The sequence below is a fragment of the Saccostrea echinata genome, unplaced genomic scaffold, assembly GCF_033153115.1.
Source record: "Saccostrea echinata isolate AGI-Se365-2 ecotype Australia unplaced genomic scaffold, CSIRO_AGI_Sech_v1 ptg000030l, whole genome shotgun sequence".
In the NCBI taxonomy this organism is placed as follows: domain Eukaryota; kingdom Metazoa; phylum Mollusca; class Bivalvia; order Ostreida; family Ostreidae; genus Saccostrea; species Saccostrea echinata.
Genome location: NW_026889779.1, coordinates 14,875,224 through 14,894,963, shown reverse-complemented (window position 1 = coordinate 14,894,963; position 19,740 = coordinate 14,875,224). Strand labels below are relative to the sequence as shown.

Genomic DNA, 19,740 nt, shown 5'->3' with positions numbered 1-19,740 from the left:
GCTGGGTGGTTGTGGCCATTTTCAGACTATATTGATCTCCTTTAGAAGAAGAGCTCCATATAAAGATATACAAAAATGATCAAATTTTAAAACTAAAATGTATGAAATTTTTGTTTGCCAAATCATGACCCCCTGGGGGTCATGATTTGAATAAATTAGAATCTAAACTTCCTCAGGAAGCCGCCATAGTCATTTTTTCAGGCCCAGTGGTTCTTGAGAAGAAATTTATAGACATTACACATATTTCAAAGTTAAACTTTCATCCCTTATTGCCCCACCCTCCCCCTAACCCCATGGGGTCATGATTGAAACAAATTAGAATCTACTATTCCTCAGAATGCTGCCATATATGTTTCACCCTTTTTGGCCCATGCAGTGGTTCTTTAGAAGATTTTTTAATGATCCCACCCTATTTTTGCCTTTTCTCAAATATCTCCCCTTGGAAATGGGCTTGGCCCTTCATTTGAATAATTTAAAATCCCTTTTACAACGATCAACAAGTGCTAAGGAAAGCTCAACTGAGCTTTCAGCTCAGGTGTTTTTATTAAGTTTTTTTTTTTTTAGCTCACGGTGAGCTAAAAAAAAAAACACTTACTAAAAATAATCTTTGACACATGCTGAATTTCTTATACATGTCAGTTATTTCTATGCAATCGGTGATAATAAAAGTATGTATCACAGTGCGTTTCTGAATGTGGTCATCCAAGTCAAAGTTATGGTTTGAAAGAAATTGGACTGTACTGTAAATGGCCATTTATATTCACAAGAATTTCACTTTCACGTAATTATGCAAGGCCGTCTGCTCACAAAAATTTCATTCTTGCATATATAATTATACTATTCAAGACTATATAGAACAATTTGCGAAAATTTAGTTTCTCTATAAATATCAAACTACAGTCTCACGAAAATTTATTTATCTACAGTGTATACATAATAACGCCAAAAGGCAAAGAAATTTTTGTTACTTTTTTTAGTGAAATACACTGTATACATGCAAATTCTTGGCATGAAAATTTTCTGACTTTCCAAAAGGAAAGCAGATCTTCTTCCCAATTTTATGCAAAGTTTTTCGTTCCATAGAGATTAATTCTTTGAATTCAATGAATAATACTGTAAGGAGCAAATGTTAATCACATGAGTAATTTGAATTTTTCTTCGTGCAAATACAATATAACAGATATTCATTTTAAGTACAGGCTTTTATTCACATTTATATTTATAACATGTATATGAAGGCTGTTTGTAAAATATTTTGAAAAAAAAAAAAATTAAAATAATTAAAATGATTTGAATTATTGTAGAAACAATTAGAATAAAGATATTTCACAATAAAATACAGATGGACATTCAAGTAAAATCTGTGGGTAAAATGACAAAATTCTGCATGGTTAACATAACATTGTGATACACTTTATTAACAATAGTCTACCCTCTGTGTTTAAAGGATTGATTATATTTATTAGGAAAAAAATCATAAGAACTGAATTTATATTTATACACATACATTATTATGCTCAAATATTGTAAAGCTTTTAGTTCAAAGTTTCTTTTTTTTTAAATCAAGATGTATGTATGGACATACAAATTCATCACCCTTTTTGTAGTCCATGTAGCACTTAAATGAAAACATTGAATACAAGTAAGTGCCAGAGATATAAATACTTTATCTGTTCTTCAAAACAAAACAAACAAAGGCACAAACAAAACAAAACAAAACAAAAAAACAAAAACAAAAAAAAAAACTCCCAGTCACATTTTTTTCCCCTCAAATAAAGCCAAATAAATTTATTAATAGCTATATTAAAAGGTTTCCTCAATGGAGTCAATAAGGCTCCATAAAATTTTCTTCCTGTCACTTTGTAAAGCTTTTTTTATCAACAGTTATAAGCATACATATAATACCCTTTGTTAACCCCTCACTCAATACTTGCATAATGTTATCTACATGTATATTCCCTGTCTGATCTAAGATGTTAAATATACAGTTCTATAGCCTTGATAGAAGCAAAATGACAAATTTGATCGAGATATGACCAGCATTTCTCCATAACCTTCACAAAGTACTAGAATTACCCTAGACACTTGTGAAATCTAGAATGCCCTAGTTGTTTTCTTTCAGGTCTAGAAGTAAAATAACCATGTTATAACTGAACTCAGTTTTACAATGGGGAATTCACGTACATGTACTGTATAAGTACTTGAAGAAGTTCCTTACTTACGAAAGAAAAAAGGCAAGAGACTTGTGAATATGAATCATCCATGGCAGTATTTGTTCTACTTAGTGGGCACAAAAGTATTTTACTCCAAAAAAGTCATTTAATCAGTCACAACCTTAAAATACCAAAGAAAAAAATGTGTCTTTTTGTACATCCATTCTACACATCACTAGCAATGAGTTTTATAATTAGTCAAACAAGCAGTTTGTATTAAAAAAATATGAATTTCATAACAGCTATTTACACTTTGTACATGGGCATATAGTATTCCAGTTTCATCTCTGATATCTTTTTTCCCCTTTCATCCTTTGAAAAATTTACATTCTACAGTTATAAGATGTTTAAAAGATTTGGTAATGACTTGGTTATAAATAACCTGTTCATGCAGACGAAAATCTACAAATATATTGATAAATATAGTTCTGATAAATATTCACAAATAAGACTTCATCATCAGCTCACATTGAACCAGAATCTTTATATGATTATAGTCCAAATCTGACTCTTAAAGCAAGAAAAGTATTTCAACAACCAACTACCATCATTTCACACAGCACAAAAATATGAAAAAAAAGGTATGAGGATGACTGATTGAATAAATTATTTACACATACAATAAAAAACAAATAATACTTTCTTTGCATATAAACAACAGTTGAGAAACTCGGCTAAAGCTGGATCTTTTAAGGATGAAATTGTAGATGTGTCACATTCCTCCTACAGAAATCTTGTTTTGTATTATCACAACACAGTATCCATTAGGTCCATGATCTGTTAATGGAGTCCAAACAAAAAAAAAATTGATGATCACTTAAAACTCTCCTTGAAAATGTCCTTCCACTGAAAAATAAAATGGGATTAGATCATTTTTTTTCCCCAAAAGTAATATATTTTATCATTATTATTTAAAATTTTAGAAAGTAACATCCATAACATTTATATGTTGATAATCTTTGTTTGAAATCTAATTTGTGCATTTTCAAAAACAAATTTTAGAGTCAAAAAAATGGAATTTCTTCACTAAAAAAATGTAAAAAGAAAAAGAAAATTTCATATAGAGGGTCATGATTTTTCAAAAGCTATTTAAAAAAAAAAATATCTATCAAAGTTTTGAAAATAATTACCACTTCATTGGTAGCAATATCTTTGGGAACCTCATTGACGTTATTCTTAGCATTGGCATCAGCACCATGTCGAATCAGGATTCGTAATAGCTTTTGTTTTTCTCTGCTGCTCTTCATTTTAACACCAGCTGCAATGTGTAAAGGTGTGTCACCACCTCTTGTTACTGCCTGCAATTTCGACATGACATCCGCATGCTGAGTTGACGTGTCCGCACACAGAAAAAACTTAATGAGATCTAAGTCCATAGTGTCTATCACTAACATGAGGGGGGTCTTGCTGCTCTTGTCATCCTGAAAAGTTTGTGTAAATAATCCTGTATCATTGTTTGTTTTTTTTTTTAAATAAAATCTTCATATGAAATGAAATAAGAATACACTTATTTTAAAATAACAATTGTAAAAGGTGTCAAGCTGAAGTATTTAGCTTCCTGTTTTAAAGAGAATTTGAGAGATTTATTATGTACTTGACAGGATTGTCCCATAAAATTAGACAGTTCACACAAAAATAATTACATTCTTGATCATACCACTAGGCAAGGTCTAGTTTTCAAGATATCTCTCCATATGATTTATTTATGACATGTTGACTATATATTGCACCCTAAAATCAATATATAATCATTTAGATAATCAGTAAAATATATAATGTTAACAAACCATTTCATCTGTGTCCACGCCAGCATCCACCAGGGCTTTTATACACTTACTGCAGCTCCTAGGATAGGCTGGACTTCTCCTACTTCTGTGTGTCATCAGTGCTAAATTAAGTGGTGTCACTCCTAAAACAAACATCAATGTTTGTAAAAGTCTGAATCTGTGGCAAATATCCTCAAACATATTTACCAAATAATTATCAAGTAGTTCAGAAAAACAAAAGTACACACAATACTTTAAGCATTCTACAAATGGAAAAAAATATATGTATATTTATAAGTGTGAAAGCATGCAAGAGTTCCTGCTGTAGCTTTAAAAAAACTTACTGTCACTTAAACTGCGAATGTCAAGATCAGTTTCCTCACAATCTATGAGAGCATCAAGTACTTCTAGATGCTCATCTCCCATTTCTGCTGCCAGGTGTAGAGGAGCTCGGAGTTCATACTGATCTACTCTTACAATAACTTTTCCCTGGATGTTAGGATCTGCCCCATACTTTAATAATAGTTTTACCACCTCAGCCCTTCCTTCAAACACAGCCAGAAATAAAGGGGTCTAAAAATAGAACAATTTTTAATTAGCATAAAAATAAATAACATTTTTTATAGATGTACACATATATATACATGTATATAGGTAACTATGTTTTTTTTTTTAATTCAATACAAGTGCAAACTTAAAATACAATAATCTAAGACATTCTCTTGGACAAAATCTGAACATTTTACTTTTAATTTCCTTTAAGTAATGTAATGGATAAAAATTATTTCAATAAAACCCCAAGGATAGGACTAAACTACTCATATAAATATTTTCCAGTAAAATGAGCTGATTTTTGAGTTGTACACACAATTCTACATGAGATGCACCATTTTTCATATTCATTTAAAATTAAACATTGATAATATGTATCTTCGAATTTGAAAACAGTAAAATAGAAAAAGTACCCTTTGCATGTTGTTTTGGTCATTTATGATCTTCTGGAGGACATCTTCTCCATCCACTCTCAGAAGATTGAGAACATATTCAATCAATTCTACTGGTGACCCAGCTATCATCATGGAGTGAAGAATGCTTTAAAAAAAAGAGCACATAAAATAGACAAGGGAAAGTTTAAAAGTAACATTTCTGGACTCTCTGTGACATTGAACAAGGGAGACAACTACAAAAAAATTCCAAGTAGTAGGCAGTACCAGTCGTTTTAAAATAATGAAATTTAAAATAAAACCAAACGTAGCATGTACATGAAATTCCTTTATAGTATTGGCATTACAGGAAAGAACTAATAACAAAGTTCTTCTTTGTGGTTTCTGTGAATTAACACTGATTTTTACCCCCTTGTACATGCAGCATTTGTTAAAATGGAGGATGCTTAAAACAGATACTCACTTATCTTCATCTAGGTCTTTATCATACATTGCATCAACATTTGTTCGTTTGGGGGGAGAGGGTTTAGACTCATCATCAGCACTGCTGGGACGTTTTGTAGTCTTTTGTAAAAAATTGTCTGTTTTCTTCCGTGTTCCAACTAAATCTTCTTTCTTAATCTCCTCTAAGTCTTGGAAGTCCAAATTCACAGATTCTAGATGCTGTGGTGACTTACTGATCTGAGACATTGCAGGGGAGGAGAAAGCAGGGTATGATGGGGAGGGGGTGTAACATGGAGATGGCTCATTGGAATAGGGAGGGGGAGGAGACCCTGAATATCCTGAAGAAGGGCTGCTTGCATAGAATGGGGAGGTCCTTCGATATGAGGGGGAGGACATTCCAATGTATAATGGTGATGACACTTTCTCTTGGCTGCTGATGACATTGTTAATCAACTCCAATGTGGGGCAGTCTATTGGAATATCTTCCAGTTTGCTCTTATCTAATGTCATTGTTGGAGCACAGCCATCAGTTTCCAAGTCCTGATCTGTTTATAAAAAATATTACAAACCTTATAAAATTGTGTTACTCATCTTCTTTTCATTGAATTACTGGTTCATGTATTTCCCGAGAAGAGCAAATGTTGTTAAATATGATAATACTCAGGTGATTTAATAATCAAGCTCTAAATAAAATGTTATATGAACTGGGGAAGCTGTAAGCTTAAATAAAGTGCACAGCAACTGCACAATACACCTGTCAAAAATTGTTCATCATAAATAGATGAGTGTGCATGGAAAAAAATCATATCAACCTTCATACAAAGATATGATTTTTCTATTCCTAAAGTTTGATGTGCATCTCCTAAGCTGTTGTTACTTAAAAGAAAAAATATTACGTGTATTTTTCTCAGATGGTTGTGTTGGAGTTGGCCAATCTGCAGCTTTGTTCATTGTAATTTTTATGAATGATGAACAATGCCAAAGTCTAATAAAACATCAAAATATTTTACTTATTGCAATTACATGATGTCTTAGTGAGACATGACACTACAATTTGATTGTTAGAGGACAAAGAAGAGGCCCATGGGCCACTACACTCACCTGAGTAACTTTATAGTCTTGCTTTCCTCCAAAGATTGTTATATTCACTTAAAAAATTGTACCCCATATTAGGCCTAACAAAAATTAAGCTTGTTTCCTGTAACCCAACTGACCCATTAAAATTACAGTCTGGCAGAATTTTTTTTTCTCTCTTGATCAATCATGCAGCTGATGCAACTTTTACCAAAAATGTCAATTGTGGCTTTACTTGAGTTATAAGACAGTCTACTATATTCACCTTTAATGAAGACTAATAATCATTTAACATTTTTCTTTGAGTTCATTTTTAGCCGCTAGGCAGCCATATTGGGTGACTTCTGTAAATGTTACCAATGCACACATGGTTATTTCAGTCCTTGGATATTTGACTCACTTTAATGTTTAATGGTATTTACACATTTACAGAAAGCAAAAATGAATATTTTTAGCTGGATACTTTATTATTTCACACTATAGTTTTCTTAATGTCCAAAAAATATTTTCCTTTAGTGTATTAATATTAAATATTATACATACTTATATGAGCGAGATCCAACATTAGCAAAAAAAAATCCCTACCTACTGACCTTTGAATTTTTGGTAATGTTACAGGAAACTGTATTTTAAACTAAGTAACTAACTAGTGTGCTTACCTTGATGCAACATTAATGCAAGTTTGGTCTGAATAGGACTTATAGTTTCTTGGGAATGGAGATGCTACAAAACTTTTTACTAATCAATCATTCGGAAATTGTCAGTCAGATCAAGCATCTGTAGTAAGTCTGGTAGTGTACATCCCTAGATGCAGCATCCATGCATGTTTGGTTGACATAGTGCATACAGTTACTTAGGAATGGACTTCCTCCAATGACTTTCATCTGGTCACTCATCCAATACTTGTAGGTCAGATCCAAACTCTGAATCAAGTCTGTTAGTGTTCATCACTATATGCATAGTCCAAGCTTGGTCAAATGGGGCTACATATTTGGTTTAGGATTTGCTCCAAAAACAACTTGGTTATGCATCTGAAAAATCTAGGTGAGATCTGGCATCCTGAGGAAGTCTGGCAATGTGCATCCCTAGATATCCCTGGATGTATCATCCATGCAAGTTTGGTCCAGGTAGGTATAGCTAATAGCTAATAGGTACTAGGGAATGGACTTGCTCCAAAAACTTTAACCTGTTCACTCACCCAAAAAACATAGGTCAGATTCACCATCTGAAGCAAGCCTATGTCAAGCCTATGCTAACATTGACAGCGATGCTGGGGGTATAGTGTCAGCTAAACTCATTTTCATCAAGGCAAGCTAAAAAATGAACCCCCAGGCAATTACCACCTCTCATATAGTACTAAATGCTTCTCATATATTTCTGAAGAAGAGCTATCATTAGACTGTACTCACCAGTGATTCCATCTGGCTCATCTAAATCCTTGACAGGTCTTTGACATCTGTTAGGATCGGTGTGATACTTATTTGATAGTTCCTTTATCTTTTGGGCAGTTTTATTTTGATGGTTGATAAGACTGTAGTTCTGAGCTGCATTATTCCAAATGGTGCAGCTAGAGTCCACTCCAGGGGCATAGTTGTACTCTTTTGATATAGCTGACCAGGAATACTCTGAGTTGACATTGCCTCCATACAGAAAATCTGGTTCTCTCTTGGCAGAAGTTATGGGAGGCCAGTAACCAGTTTCTAGGGGGGTAAATTGTCCCGGACCCCTCTTTTGAAATTCCTTACAAAAAGACAAAGAAAACCTTTTATAAAAATCATTCAGAATTATAATGGTACAAATTTAAAATGGAGTGATCAATAATTAAAAAAAAAAAAATAAAAATTAACTCATTTAGAACATATATATGTAGTCACCATTGATATACATCAATATAAATGTTTATCTATATTTGAATCTAAAATTACAAGCACTTAATTGATTTTAATGGTTATATACATCCTAAAACTGGATTTCACTTTTCTCATAATTTTCAAACACTTGAATCAAAACCATTGGGAATTTTGATGCAAAAGGCTAATTTTTGCTTTAAACACACAAAATCTAATATGTAATGAAAATACTTCATCTGTGCTTGTGCATTTTTTTTATTTTATTTAAAAGATCTCACAATTATCTTCATCAAAACAACTAATATAGGTTAAGCAATGCTACAGGTGATACAAAACAATCAGGAACCAGTTCTAATAATTTATACAGGAAAAGCCATGTATAATATAGGGTTCAATTTCCTGATGCAATTTAAATTACCTTTTAAATACACTATCATATATATATCTTTTTTTAAAAAAAAAAAAAAAAAAAAAAAAAAAAAAAAGGAGAAGACAATTAAAGAAGAAAAACAAGAAAAAAAAGAAAAACACTCAATTAAAACTGCATGTTAAACACAATAAAAAAAGCTTTCCCCTTAGACTTACAGCACTGTTCTTGTGATTTTTGTTGGACTTGCTTCCCCCTCGTTTGTTGGTAACATTAAGTTTAAGACTGTCTAATAGATCAATAAGATCCTCTGTTGGTTTGTCTTCTTGTTTCTTTTTAGACAGTGTCAATCCTAAAACAAAGTTGAAACCTATACACACATGTACTTTAATTCTAAAATTACTTCTTTTTTTTTTTAAAAATGATAATTAAAATTCAACGCCCCCCCCCCCCCCCCTTTAATCTTTTTTTAATATCAGTATTGATAGCCTCCTTGCTGTACCTAAATAAATATCATGATCGATACTGCTATGAATTTTTTTTACAGTAATTTTTCTCTTCCAATCGAAAATTTTCATATTTCAAACAAATATATTTAAAATACTAGAAACTTTAAAAAAAAAATCTATTACATTTGATGATTTTGCCTATAGATTTTACCAATGTTAACAGGATTGAAATCCATAGATTTTTAATTTCTTTTAAATATCAAATGGTTATTTAAGTGCAACTTTCAAGCAAAAATGTATATAGTATGTATACAGCCAATGTTTGATATCAGCATAAGTGTAATGTTGCTCTTTAAATATCAGATCTTTTAAATACAGGTGTAGCAGCTAGCAGTAGAATGGGAATTCCATTATGATATAAATAAATTATTGGAAATGCCCACACAGTTAGTGAGCTAGAAAAGAAAGATTTAATTCTTTATGTACATATCACAAATGTACAGCACTCCTGAATTCTTAAATTAACACATTTGTAAGTACATAATGTACATATTTAAAATACGTCATTTTATATACTTATATCATAATTGGCAAATCTATATATTTTTTTTATATACTTAGTCTGTTTCTGGTATTAAATGCTAGCCTACTCTATTGCGGGTTATAATTCTAATTTTTTTTCATAATGTCATTTAAAAAATGATGTTTTCACACATAATGATTTAACAAAGAATGAAATAAATTAAACCAATGGTTGAATTAACTTACACTTTTTCCTGTTATTTCATCAAAAATACTTTTAAAGAAATATATAGTAGAAACATGTATGTAGTTGAGAAACTTGTAAATAAACATTATACATGAAGCGTGCGTCATCTAGAAGTAAGGAAAAGGTGGGTGGATGGATTCCCCGCGTAATCAATTGCTGGTGCATGGTGGCCCCATACAGTCAATTAATTAAATTCTAACTACTGGTTTTCCGTTTTCTTACAAAAGTTGAAACATAAATATTTTTTTAGTTGGAACTATGTGGTCTTAAATAAATATGAGAAATTCTATCTAATGTAATTAAATATACAGTAAATACCTCATGTATGCAAATTTTTGAAATAAATATACAGCCCATGATGAAAAAAAAACAACAAAAAAATGGTGGAATCTGATTACTTATTTCAATGAAATATTGATTCATTTAATGTTACATTAATTAATTAATTAAGACATACAATCATGTACACTCTAAATGACACCTTATCTCTCATAATCATAATATGATACAATACGATGTACCTACAGATATGTATAGTTTGCAAGTGTTTATAGTTTTTATCTTTGATATTGTATCACAGAAATTACCGAATGTTATATCATTTCCCCTTCCTCCAATCTTGACAAAAGCTATTTGCATATTTGTTTATAAATATGTATAGGGTTCATATAATACTATAGGCCCACAGAACGTGCACATCCTTGACATTGAAGCCCCACCCTGCACCCTCACACAGGTCGGGAAGAAGTAACAGTACATTTTCCGAATAGACTACGAAGAGTCAATAAATTAAACATTGTCATATATCCAAATTCTGTATGTCCATCACTCATGACACGCTATATACACATGACGACAACAGGTTCACGACAGCTTCACTATCTTACCTTTTGTTATATTTACAAGGTCTTCCACGGTATCATCTTGCTCTGAGGCCTCTCTTTTGTACATTAGACCGTCTGTACCCATTTCAACAACTTTTTGCCATCTTAAATTCTTGATCATAAAGTTACGGAAGTTTCTTCAACACTTATGCTATTATAATACGCAACGAATGTATTTTTCGAAGTGGGAAAGCCCCTTCATCGTCCCTGACGTCATAGGTCAATGTAAACACGAACATTGCATGAAAGCTTCTGACGCTATCCGAAATGAGCACAACTATTAATTTTTTTCCCCTCAAGTATCCTTTTTTAAAGAAATATCAAAAAGTTTTTTTCTTTAATAAAGCAGATTATGAAGGACAAAGAATGATGTAATGTACATTTAAACGTTAAATTTAGTTTAATTTGGGCAACAGGAAGCCATTTCAGATTGGGGAGGGGGGGGGGGTTCTTGACAAGCCAAAAAAGTCATAGTATGTAATCTGAGGGAGCGGATACAGGTTTTTTTTTTCCTTGGAGGGTCCACATAAGTTGTAACAAATGTCAGATTCGGAAAATTTTTGACAAAAAAAAAAGAAAAAAGAAAAGAAAAAAGAACTTGACACAAACCCACGTGGAGGGGGTGACTCTCCTTACCGTCTTGAGATGGGTACGGTTCCAAAGTCATTTGTTCCCCTTCTTTTACACAGAAATCAAATAACTCTGAAAATCCAGAAGGGGGGGGGGGAGAGGGTTCCGGACCCTCTAGATCCACCCTTGCAGATGCAAGCATTGTATTTATTAGATATATACAAATATTGGATAATTGGGGGAAGGAAAGAGGGACATCCCAATTCCCAATAAAGGCCTGTATTCATGATGGTACATTTCTCTCTCTCTTTTTTTTTTTAAAGAAATTGAGCAGTTTTGTTGGGCACTTGAAATATTTACATATCGAATGCAAATGTCTATGCACATATTAATAATTGCTCTGGTGTGTATGCTACATGTAATTAAATACTCAGGTCAAAGAAAAACTCAACCATATGCTTGAAATTAACAGTTTCCAAGTAACAAATCAATGCATTTCACAACACAAATGATGCACATTAAAAGTTGAACAGTTTTGTTGGGCATGTTCCACTTTAATTTAAACCATATTCAAATAATGAATCTGAATATCTAGGTACATAAAAATCAGACTAAACTTTATATGCATGCTTAACTCAGGTCAAACAAAAACTGTTTTGAAAAACAGATTGTTCTGAGTTACAGAAGCCATATATTTCACAGTAATTGATGCACAGTAATTGTTTCGCCTACAATTGCCCTGTTTTGCACTATTCAAAGACTGTTAGAGCTGTGGGTCTTGAAACTTCTATTTTCAGCATGTTGTTCATCAAAAGTATATAAAAGCGGGTGTAAAGAAATATGTTTTTTAAGTAGTCTACATGTATACCTAAGTTTCAAATCCGACAAATCCTGTAGGTGTGGTATTTTGTAAATTTTTTTTACAGACAGACAAAACCAGTAGATACACTTTTTGATCTAGGTCTGGAGAGGAAAAAGGATTTAATTAAATTAATAAAATTTTATTTCAATTTTATTCACATTTAACAGAATACAATACAAACAGTACAATGCATGATATTTACACTCACAAGTTTACAAACAATTAAATATAAATAAACTGATGCCTACTTTGGAGAACTCATCACAAAAAATGAATCCCAAGAAGCATTTACTTTCTTGAACATGCTAGATGCTTTCATTAATGCTGTTTTTTTGTTATAAAGTTAAGATTCTATTATAGAGAAAATGAATGTCACAAAGAAAATCCACAAGCCATGTTTCACCTGAAAGGTAATGAATTCTTTTACAAAGGAGAAGGCTGGTTCAGATAAATATGATAAAATAATTGTAATTATTAGCATGCATGATCTACACTTTCCTCACCTACAAACATAAAACATTGTATCCTAATAAACAATGATGACAAATTCACAATATTTTCTAGCTGTGGTAAAAATGCAGAAATTTTGTTTTTAAATTAATTAAATGTTGTTCACTTAAAAAAAAGTCAGATATCAAGAGGAATATTGTACTTCTATGAACGAGATACCACAAAAGTTCAAATTTCAATTTAACTCATATTAAAATAATATACATGCACATGTAAACAAGATTTGAATTTCTAAACTTTTAACTGTATAGTAATAAACAATAATATCAAACATGAATAACAAAATTCTAAAACCACTAGAACAGCGTTTCTATATATATTATCATTGGTTACATTTGCTATTATTACTAAGTAAATAGCTACAGCATTATGCAGGGAAAACTACATTGACTAAATATATTAACATAATTGTACATTCTTTTTACAAAATGGACAAACTAATTCTTTGTATAAAATGTCATAAAAGCCTTAAAAATTCATTTTAACAAGTCAAACACTGATTAAAAAAAAACAAGTAGATTATCTTCAACTATTTATCCTGAGTTACAATTATGGGAGTTCACCTTATCGTGACCTTCTTTTTCTCTTAGAAGGAGGGGCAGCAGGCTCCGCTTGCTGATTTCTACGTTTGGCAGCTTCTGATCTAGCTTTGATTCTCTCACTTCTGATAAACAATTTTCCAGATTTTTCCATGGCTTCTACGCTGACCTTTTTGTCAGATTTCTTTCCTTTGGCAGTTTTCCTTCCTCCAACCTTTTTGATTTTAATGGTAAGTTTCTTTGATCTTGGTGACCTTGTGACCCTAGTTGCTCTCTTCCTTGGTTCTGGAATATCTTCTTCTACCTCATCTTCCATTACATCATCCTCATCGCTGACGACTACTGGTGGCTCCTGCTTGATCCTCCCACATTCCCTCTTGTGACGCGTAAGACTGGTCTTTGTCTTGAAGTAGCTGTTACACTTCTTGCAATATGGCTTCTCTACACCCTCATGTATCCTTCTGTAATGTCTGTCTCTGGAAACTTTGTCATAAAACCTTCTGTCACATCCATTGCAAGCAAAAGGGAAGATGCCAGTATGACATCTTTCATGAATCTGTAAATGAGCCCTCTGTGTGAATGCCTTTTCACAGAATGAGCATTTGAATGGACGTTCCCCAGTATGAACTGTTAAATGTCTCTTGAGCTTTGCATCATGGGAAAACTTCTTGTCACAAAATGGGCAGGGATAAGGCTTGATGGTTGTGTGCACATTAAGTATGTGGTTGTTGAGCTCACTCTTTGTTGGGTACTTCTTGTCACACTGAGCGCACTCAAATGGACGTTCTGAGGTATGAACCCTCCTCATATGAACCTCTAACTTGCTGTTCTCGATGAACTTGCCTCCACAAATCGAGCAAACACAAGGCATTTTCCCAGTGTGGGTCATCATGTGACATTTCAGACCATACTTGAACATGAAATTCTTGTTGCATTTAGTACACTGGAAACATCTTTGTCCTAGAAAAAAGAAATTCCATGGAAAATGTATGATTGTTACATCACCATTAATAAAGCCATAAACTTGCTTTTCACAATGAATTTCAATTAAAGATTTTTATAAAATAGCTTAAAAAAATGTATATTCACTGAAATAAATCATCCTATGTTCACTTATGATTTGTCATTGCATAATACATATGTATATATTAGAAAAGAATGTCCAATTAACCTGTGTGACGGATCAGATGCTTTTTTATGGTGTCTCTCATGGTGAAGAGCTTGTGACAAGTGGAACATTCAAATACTCTGTCTCCACTGGGATTTGTTGTTTCTCTGAAGCTCCTAGTCTTGGCATTATTCCTCATCAGTTCCTCCACGCTTTCTGTCACCTTGCGGAATCTCTCACAGCAGGCCATCAAGTGCTCCTTTGGGACGCCTATGTCACTATAATCCTCATTGTCATCACTGTTTTCCTCAGCATCACTGTGAGGAGAGACTTTGGGAACAAATTTCTTCATCCAGGAGTTGACAGTTTTTGATACAACATTTTTACTGGGTTTTTTGGCTTTGTATGTTGGTTTTTTGACTCGTCGGGTTTTGTAATCTTCGTCATCATCATCATCTGAGAAATCTGAGTCTGTGCTTTCATCTGAGGTGAATGCTGCTTGCCTCTCCTTGGCTTGTGGGGAATAGACCATGGGTCTTGATGAAACCATTGATCTGGAGGAAAGGTAGGATAAATGGTCAAGGCCAATATTGGAGATTCTTGCTTTCATATCAGTGTCACTCAGATCACTGGCATCATCACTGAACTCAGTTGTTTTGGTTTGTCTTTTCTGTTGTGCCTCTGTAAAATTCAAAACAGACTTCTATACATAGTTACTGAAACTTTGATATTTCAGTTATATGTATGTTTTAACACTGTGTGAAATTATAAAAGAAGTGATAAATAATTTCTAAAAAATTTCAAAGCATGTTCCAAAATCAAAATAATTACTTGAGCTTCAAATTCATGTACACTTACTTTTTCCTCTGCGAGGAGAAATCTTAATTTCCTCTACTTCCACACTCTCCACCTCCACTTCAGCAGGTTCAATATCATCCCCAACCACTGCATGCTCAGCTATAATGCCAGAGTTGTCCCCCTTATCATCAACCATATATACAAAATTCTCCACTTTGGGTTGTTGGAGCTGCTCTGCAATGGCAATCAAAGAATTAGCAGCATCTGTATCAGTGGGGACATCCACTGTGATTTCCTGAGGAGCAAACACATTCTGTGTTTCTACGACAATCTCCTCTGTACTTTCATTTTCTGTGTTTTCAATGATGTACTTGTTGTTGTCCTCTTCGTAGGAAATGGTTTTAAGCTCACTGGCTTCAGGAGAAGTGACGATATACTGAACTGTGTTAGCAGAGGTCTGTGGAAGATAGATTGGCTCTGTGGTAACTGCTGATGGTGGAGAACTAACAATAATCTTGCAAGGTCTTCCAGCTAGATTGGGCAGTATGGACCTGGCACCTGTTATGAGAGACTGACCTTGACCTCCTTGTAGTGTTACCTTGGGTGAAGAGGATTGTGGGGAAGTGACAATGAACTGCAATGGTTGACCAGAGCTTCCCATGTTACTTGGGAGGATGATTTTGGTGCCTGCTGCCAAACGTGTGGTGGACTGTTTGTTGCCTGAGTACTTGGCGGGGATGATAATCTGTGTGGGTGGCTTGGTGTTGACATTTTTACTGGGCATAGGCTTGAGAAGTTCCTCCTTCAAACGACTCTGGGCTGGTACTTTTACAGTCTGGAAAATAAGATCAGACTAATAGACAAGGGCCTTTATAATGGCCACCTGAGTATAATACAACAATTTAGAGGCTCAATAGAGTATAAAATAAACTGATAAATGAAGCTTAGGTGCCCAAAAGCAAGAGAAATAGGATAATCAGGATCAAAGGAATAATTAGTCTAGTATTCAGCAACAACTTATAAAAGTAACTGTAAGTTCTAATCTGTCGACTATTTATCACTCCTTGAAGAGCATTTAATAAGACAAGTTATTTTTGTCTCATTTTTATTTATCTATTATTTATGAGTCTACCTACTGTAGATTCCTAAATATACGTGAGCAATTAATTATCATGTAATTTTGCGAGAAACACCACTCGGGAAATAAATTTACTCGCTTTTATTTTTATGGTACTGAATTTCATATAAAATCTCTTGATCAACAGTCCACTTGCGAATTATTGTTCTCGCGATTTGTTCTCAAATAGCCATTTTGCTATATTAAGTACTTTGTTTGTTTAATACCCAGGAGCAGAGAAGATTTTTTCAAAGAAATAATGCACCTTTCACTATACGATCTATAAAGCCCCGCTCTAGCACCAGAGCCCCTGACCCTGGGGGAATGAATTTCACAATTTTGGTAGAGGACTCAATGCTTATTACAATCACGCAGGGTTCGACACTAACATTTTTAGGCTTTAGTCCGCCCAGACTAATGCTTCTTTACTTTTACTAGTCCGCACACGATTTTATGAGTCCGTTAAAAAAGAAAACATCAATGTTTTGTAACAACTAACTTAAAAAGTAAACATGACAATGTATTTTTGTAATACGTGAAGTTTTTTACAGAGAAAATTAAATCAAAAGCAAAATTTAGCGCCAACTTGACTCGGAATTAGCTAAGTACCCGCCAGTTAACCCAAAGTTAAATAAAAATACATGCAGGGTTTTCCACTAAAAGACGTCGAACATCGGACATCATATTGTTTTCCAGAATTTTTTATTGGTCCGTTTGGACTAATTAGCCCTAGATTTTATTAGTCCGAACTAAAATGTATTAGTCTGAGACTAACGGACTAATGTTAGTGTCGAACCCTGTCATGCCAACAGTTTGACTGCTTGATATCCAGGAGTAGAGAAGATTTTTAAAGATTGCATTAATTTTGTTGTTTTTAGCCCCACCCCTCAGGCCCCCGGGGGGTAGAGGCCATGAATTTTACAATTTTTGTTTCCCTTCACCCATAGCCATCCATGCTTAATGCCAAAATTGGTTGAAATAGGTCCAGAGAAGAAGCTGAAAATGTTCAAATGATAACGCACATGGTATGACCCATGACAATGGATGAAAACAGGCAGCAATAGGTCATCTGAGGGACTCGTGACCTAAGAATTCCAAAATGATGAAATTAATAGAAATGTTTTTCTTTGTCTAAAAATTTAATTGTAATTAAAACTAAAATATTTTAAATACATGTAATAGTGAGCATAGTGAGCAGTGAGCGAGCGAGCGAGCTCTATAGATGTGTACAAATGGAAGAAATTCATGTTGAAATCCACACATTGTTCAAATAAATTTTTATGAGTCCATGTAAAAATCTAAACTCCCAATAATCCTTTGTAGTGCATAGCAACATGGTGGATTAAGCATAGCAACAACTTACTTACAGAAAATTACAATGATTTAATTCAATTTCCATGCCACAGAACTATCGTTTGGATTCCCACTATACATGACTTTGTATCTGAAATCATATTTTCGTCACTTAAATGACTCAGGTATTTTCGATTTTGTCGGAAATATCTGAGAAGTTCGGAATCTCAATCCTGATGCAGGGGGAATGTGCAAAGCTTAGTTGTCATAAATATAGTTTAAAATAAAAGGGATGAACTTAATTATGATACACATTAAATACACGCTAAAGGAATTTTCTGAAATTTGTATAGTCATAAGCCGAATACAAAACAACATTTGAGAGGTGTATAGAGTTGTAGAATAATTGTTACAAAAATGAAACTGCTCGCCCTAATGGTTTCACTGTCAGACATACTGTGTACATTGTATTACATTGTCATTTTATTGCCCTGCATGTAAAGCCACAGGTCAAAATTGGTCTTCACCTACCTGAACTACCTCTGGTTCTTTCTCCTTACTAGGTGGAACATATGGTTTTGTATTGTTATCCATCTTGGTATTTCACTGTAATAAAAGCCAATGAACAATTTTCATTTTGAAAAAAAAAAAAAATGTTGACATATATTTCAGGGAAGAAAAGCATTTACTTTACCCTTAGAATACTTGACTTCTCGGTATAAAAAAAAAATAATAAACACACACACACAGCAACAAAAGTATGAATATGTTCTGCAAAATTGCAATTAGGAATTTAAGTGTGTAGTATTTCATAATTTTGGAAGAAGTGTTTATTATATGCAGAAATTTTGTCTGCCTTGTTTAACAGGGTACATGAGAATTAGTTTCTGCTACTTTTGCCAAGCAATTAAAACATTATGATTGTATATTAGGCAAATGCTTTCCTGAATCTGTTCAGTAAAAAATTAGTTATTGTTTGTTTATTGCTTCACTAGCATCAATAATAGATATATACTAACAAAGTGGAAACTGGCAAAGGACTCTAAGGAGTTTAACTTTAAAATAATACCTAAGATAATAAACGTATGAATGACTATTTCCGATACTTGAGCCCCCCCCCCCTCCCCCCCCTTGCATTTAAACAGAGGCAAAGTTCTCAACAGATATAACCTACTATATGTTAATGTCCTACTGAATTAAAATTTTAAAAGAGGATGCCTAATAACATGTCCAAAATATCCGACCAAACTATCCTTAATAGTTGTTACAGATTTATACAATGTTTCACATAAGATATTGTTTTCATATGGAATTACACATCTTCAATATTAGAATTATTTGTATCATTAATAATGATTTCACACATTTAATGATTCCGGCACAGTATGCAATATCTACAAGACACTAAAGACAGAGGAATCTCGGATTAAGTTCATGTATCTCATTACGCTGGTATAAACTAAAGATGCTCAAAAAAAGTTTGTTTTTTGACATGCCTTGAAACTTTGTTCAATATTTCCTGGACAAGCGCCATTTTGAAATAATGGTTACATTAACATGCTCTGGTGCCCGAGTAAACTCGAGCTGTTTCAAATCAATCTTGTAAATAAAAGTCATAACTGAGCAGCATTCAAAATGAACTTAAATATACAATTGAAAAATCGAGACATAAAACCTCTCATTCAGTGTCCATGAAATAGAGACGCCATTTGCAATTTTCAACCAGATTTGGAAAGGGAGGGAAGCCCGAGTAAACTCGAACCGCAAATTTTGTTACTCATCAAATAAATTAGCATTAGTTTTGAGCAATATGTTTTTCCAAATTGTGAGCAAAATAAATTAAAAACTTACCACAGGTTGTGCAAAACACGAGACAGACACTTCTGTTTAAAGGAAAGAGTTTTCCGCCTTGCAAAAGATTCCGGAAATGAACTTTCAAGACAAGTGTTAAAACCAAACTAACTGAAGAATTCCCGATTAGTTGCATTATCAGTCTTTGTCATACTTAGATTTCTATGAAAAATAATTTCCATATGAAGTCGATTTAGTGTGAACCTTCTATTTTTTAAAAAAAGTTTTGAAAATTATGAAATCCTTGGAAATTCTTCTCATTTCTCTTTATATATTATGCCTCCACCTTCCGGGGGGGGGGGGGGGGGGGGGTTAAATTGAATCTGCACTAC

At 33.3% G+C, this 19,740-nt stretch overlaps 2 protein-coding genes across 3 annotated transcripts; both read right to left on the bottom strand.

Moving 5' to 3' along the window:
• Positions 1–1,182: 1,182 nt before the first annotated feature.
• Positions 1,183–10,987, bottom strand: LOC133197369 (uncharacterized). The gene is made up of 9 exons (XM_061333366.1): positions 10,764–10,987; positions 8,877–9,010; positions 7,851–8,181; positions 5,387–5,912; positions 4,945–5,071; positions 4,324–4,552; positions 4,001–4,122; positions 3,344–3,634; positions 1,183–3,059 (listed from the first exon to the last, which is right to left on the bottom strand). Exons 1-9 carry the CDS (start codon positions 10,879–10,881, stop codon positions 3,027–3,029), a joined length of 1,911 nt encoding a protein of 636 aa, XP_061189350.1. The 5' UTR covers positions 10,882–10,987; the 3' UTR covers positions 1,183–3,026.
• Positions 10,988–12,893: 1,906 nt separating this feature from the next.
• LOC133197368 (zinc finger protein 69 homolog) lies at positions 12,894–19,495 on the bottom strand. Of its 2 annotated transcripts, none has more exons than XM_061333364.1 (5): positions 19,409–19,495; positions 18,089–18,163; positions 15,208–15,982; positions 14,413–15,030; positions 12,894–14,201 (listed from the first exon to the last, which is right to left on the bottom strand). In XM_061333364.1, the coding sequence occupies exons 2-5, from the start codon at positions 18,149–18,151 to the stop codon at positions 13,267–13,269; spliced, it is 2,391 nt and encodes a 796-aa protein (XP_061189348.1). In that variant the 5' UTR covers positions 18,152–18,163; positions 19,409–19,495; the 3' UTR covers positions 12,894–13,266. The 2 variants fall into 2 exon arrangements, with proteins under 2 accessions (XP_061189348.1, XP_061189349.1); XM_061333365.1 differs by lacking the exon at positions 19,409–19,495 and adding an exon at positions 19,233–19,320.
• Between the last annotated feature and the right edge of the window lie 245 nt (positions 19,496–19,740).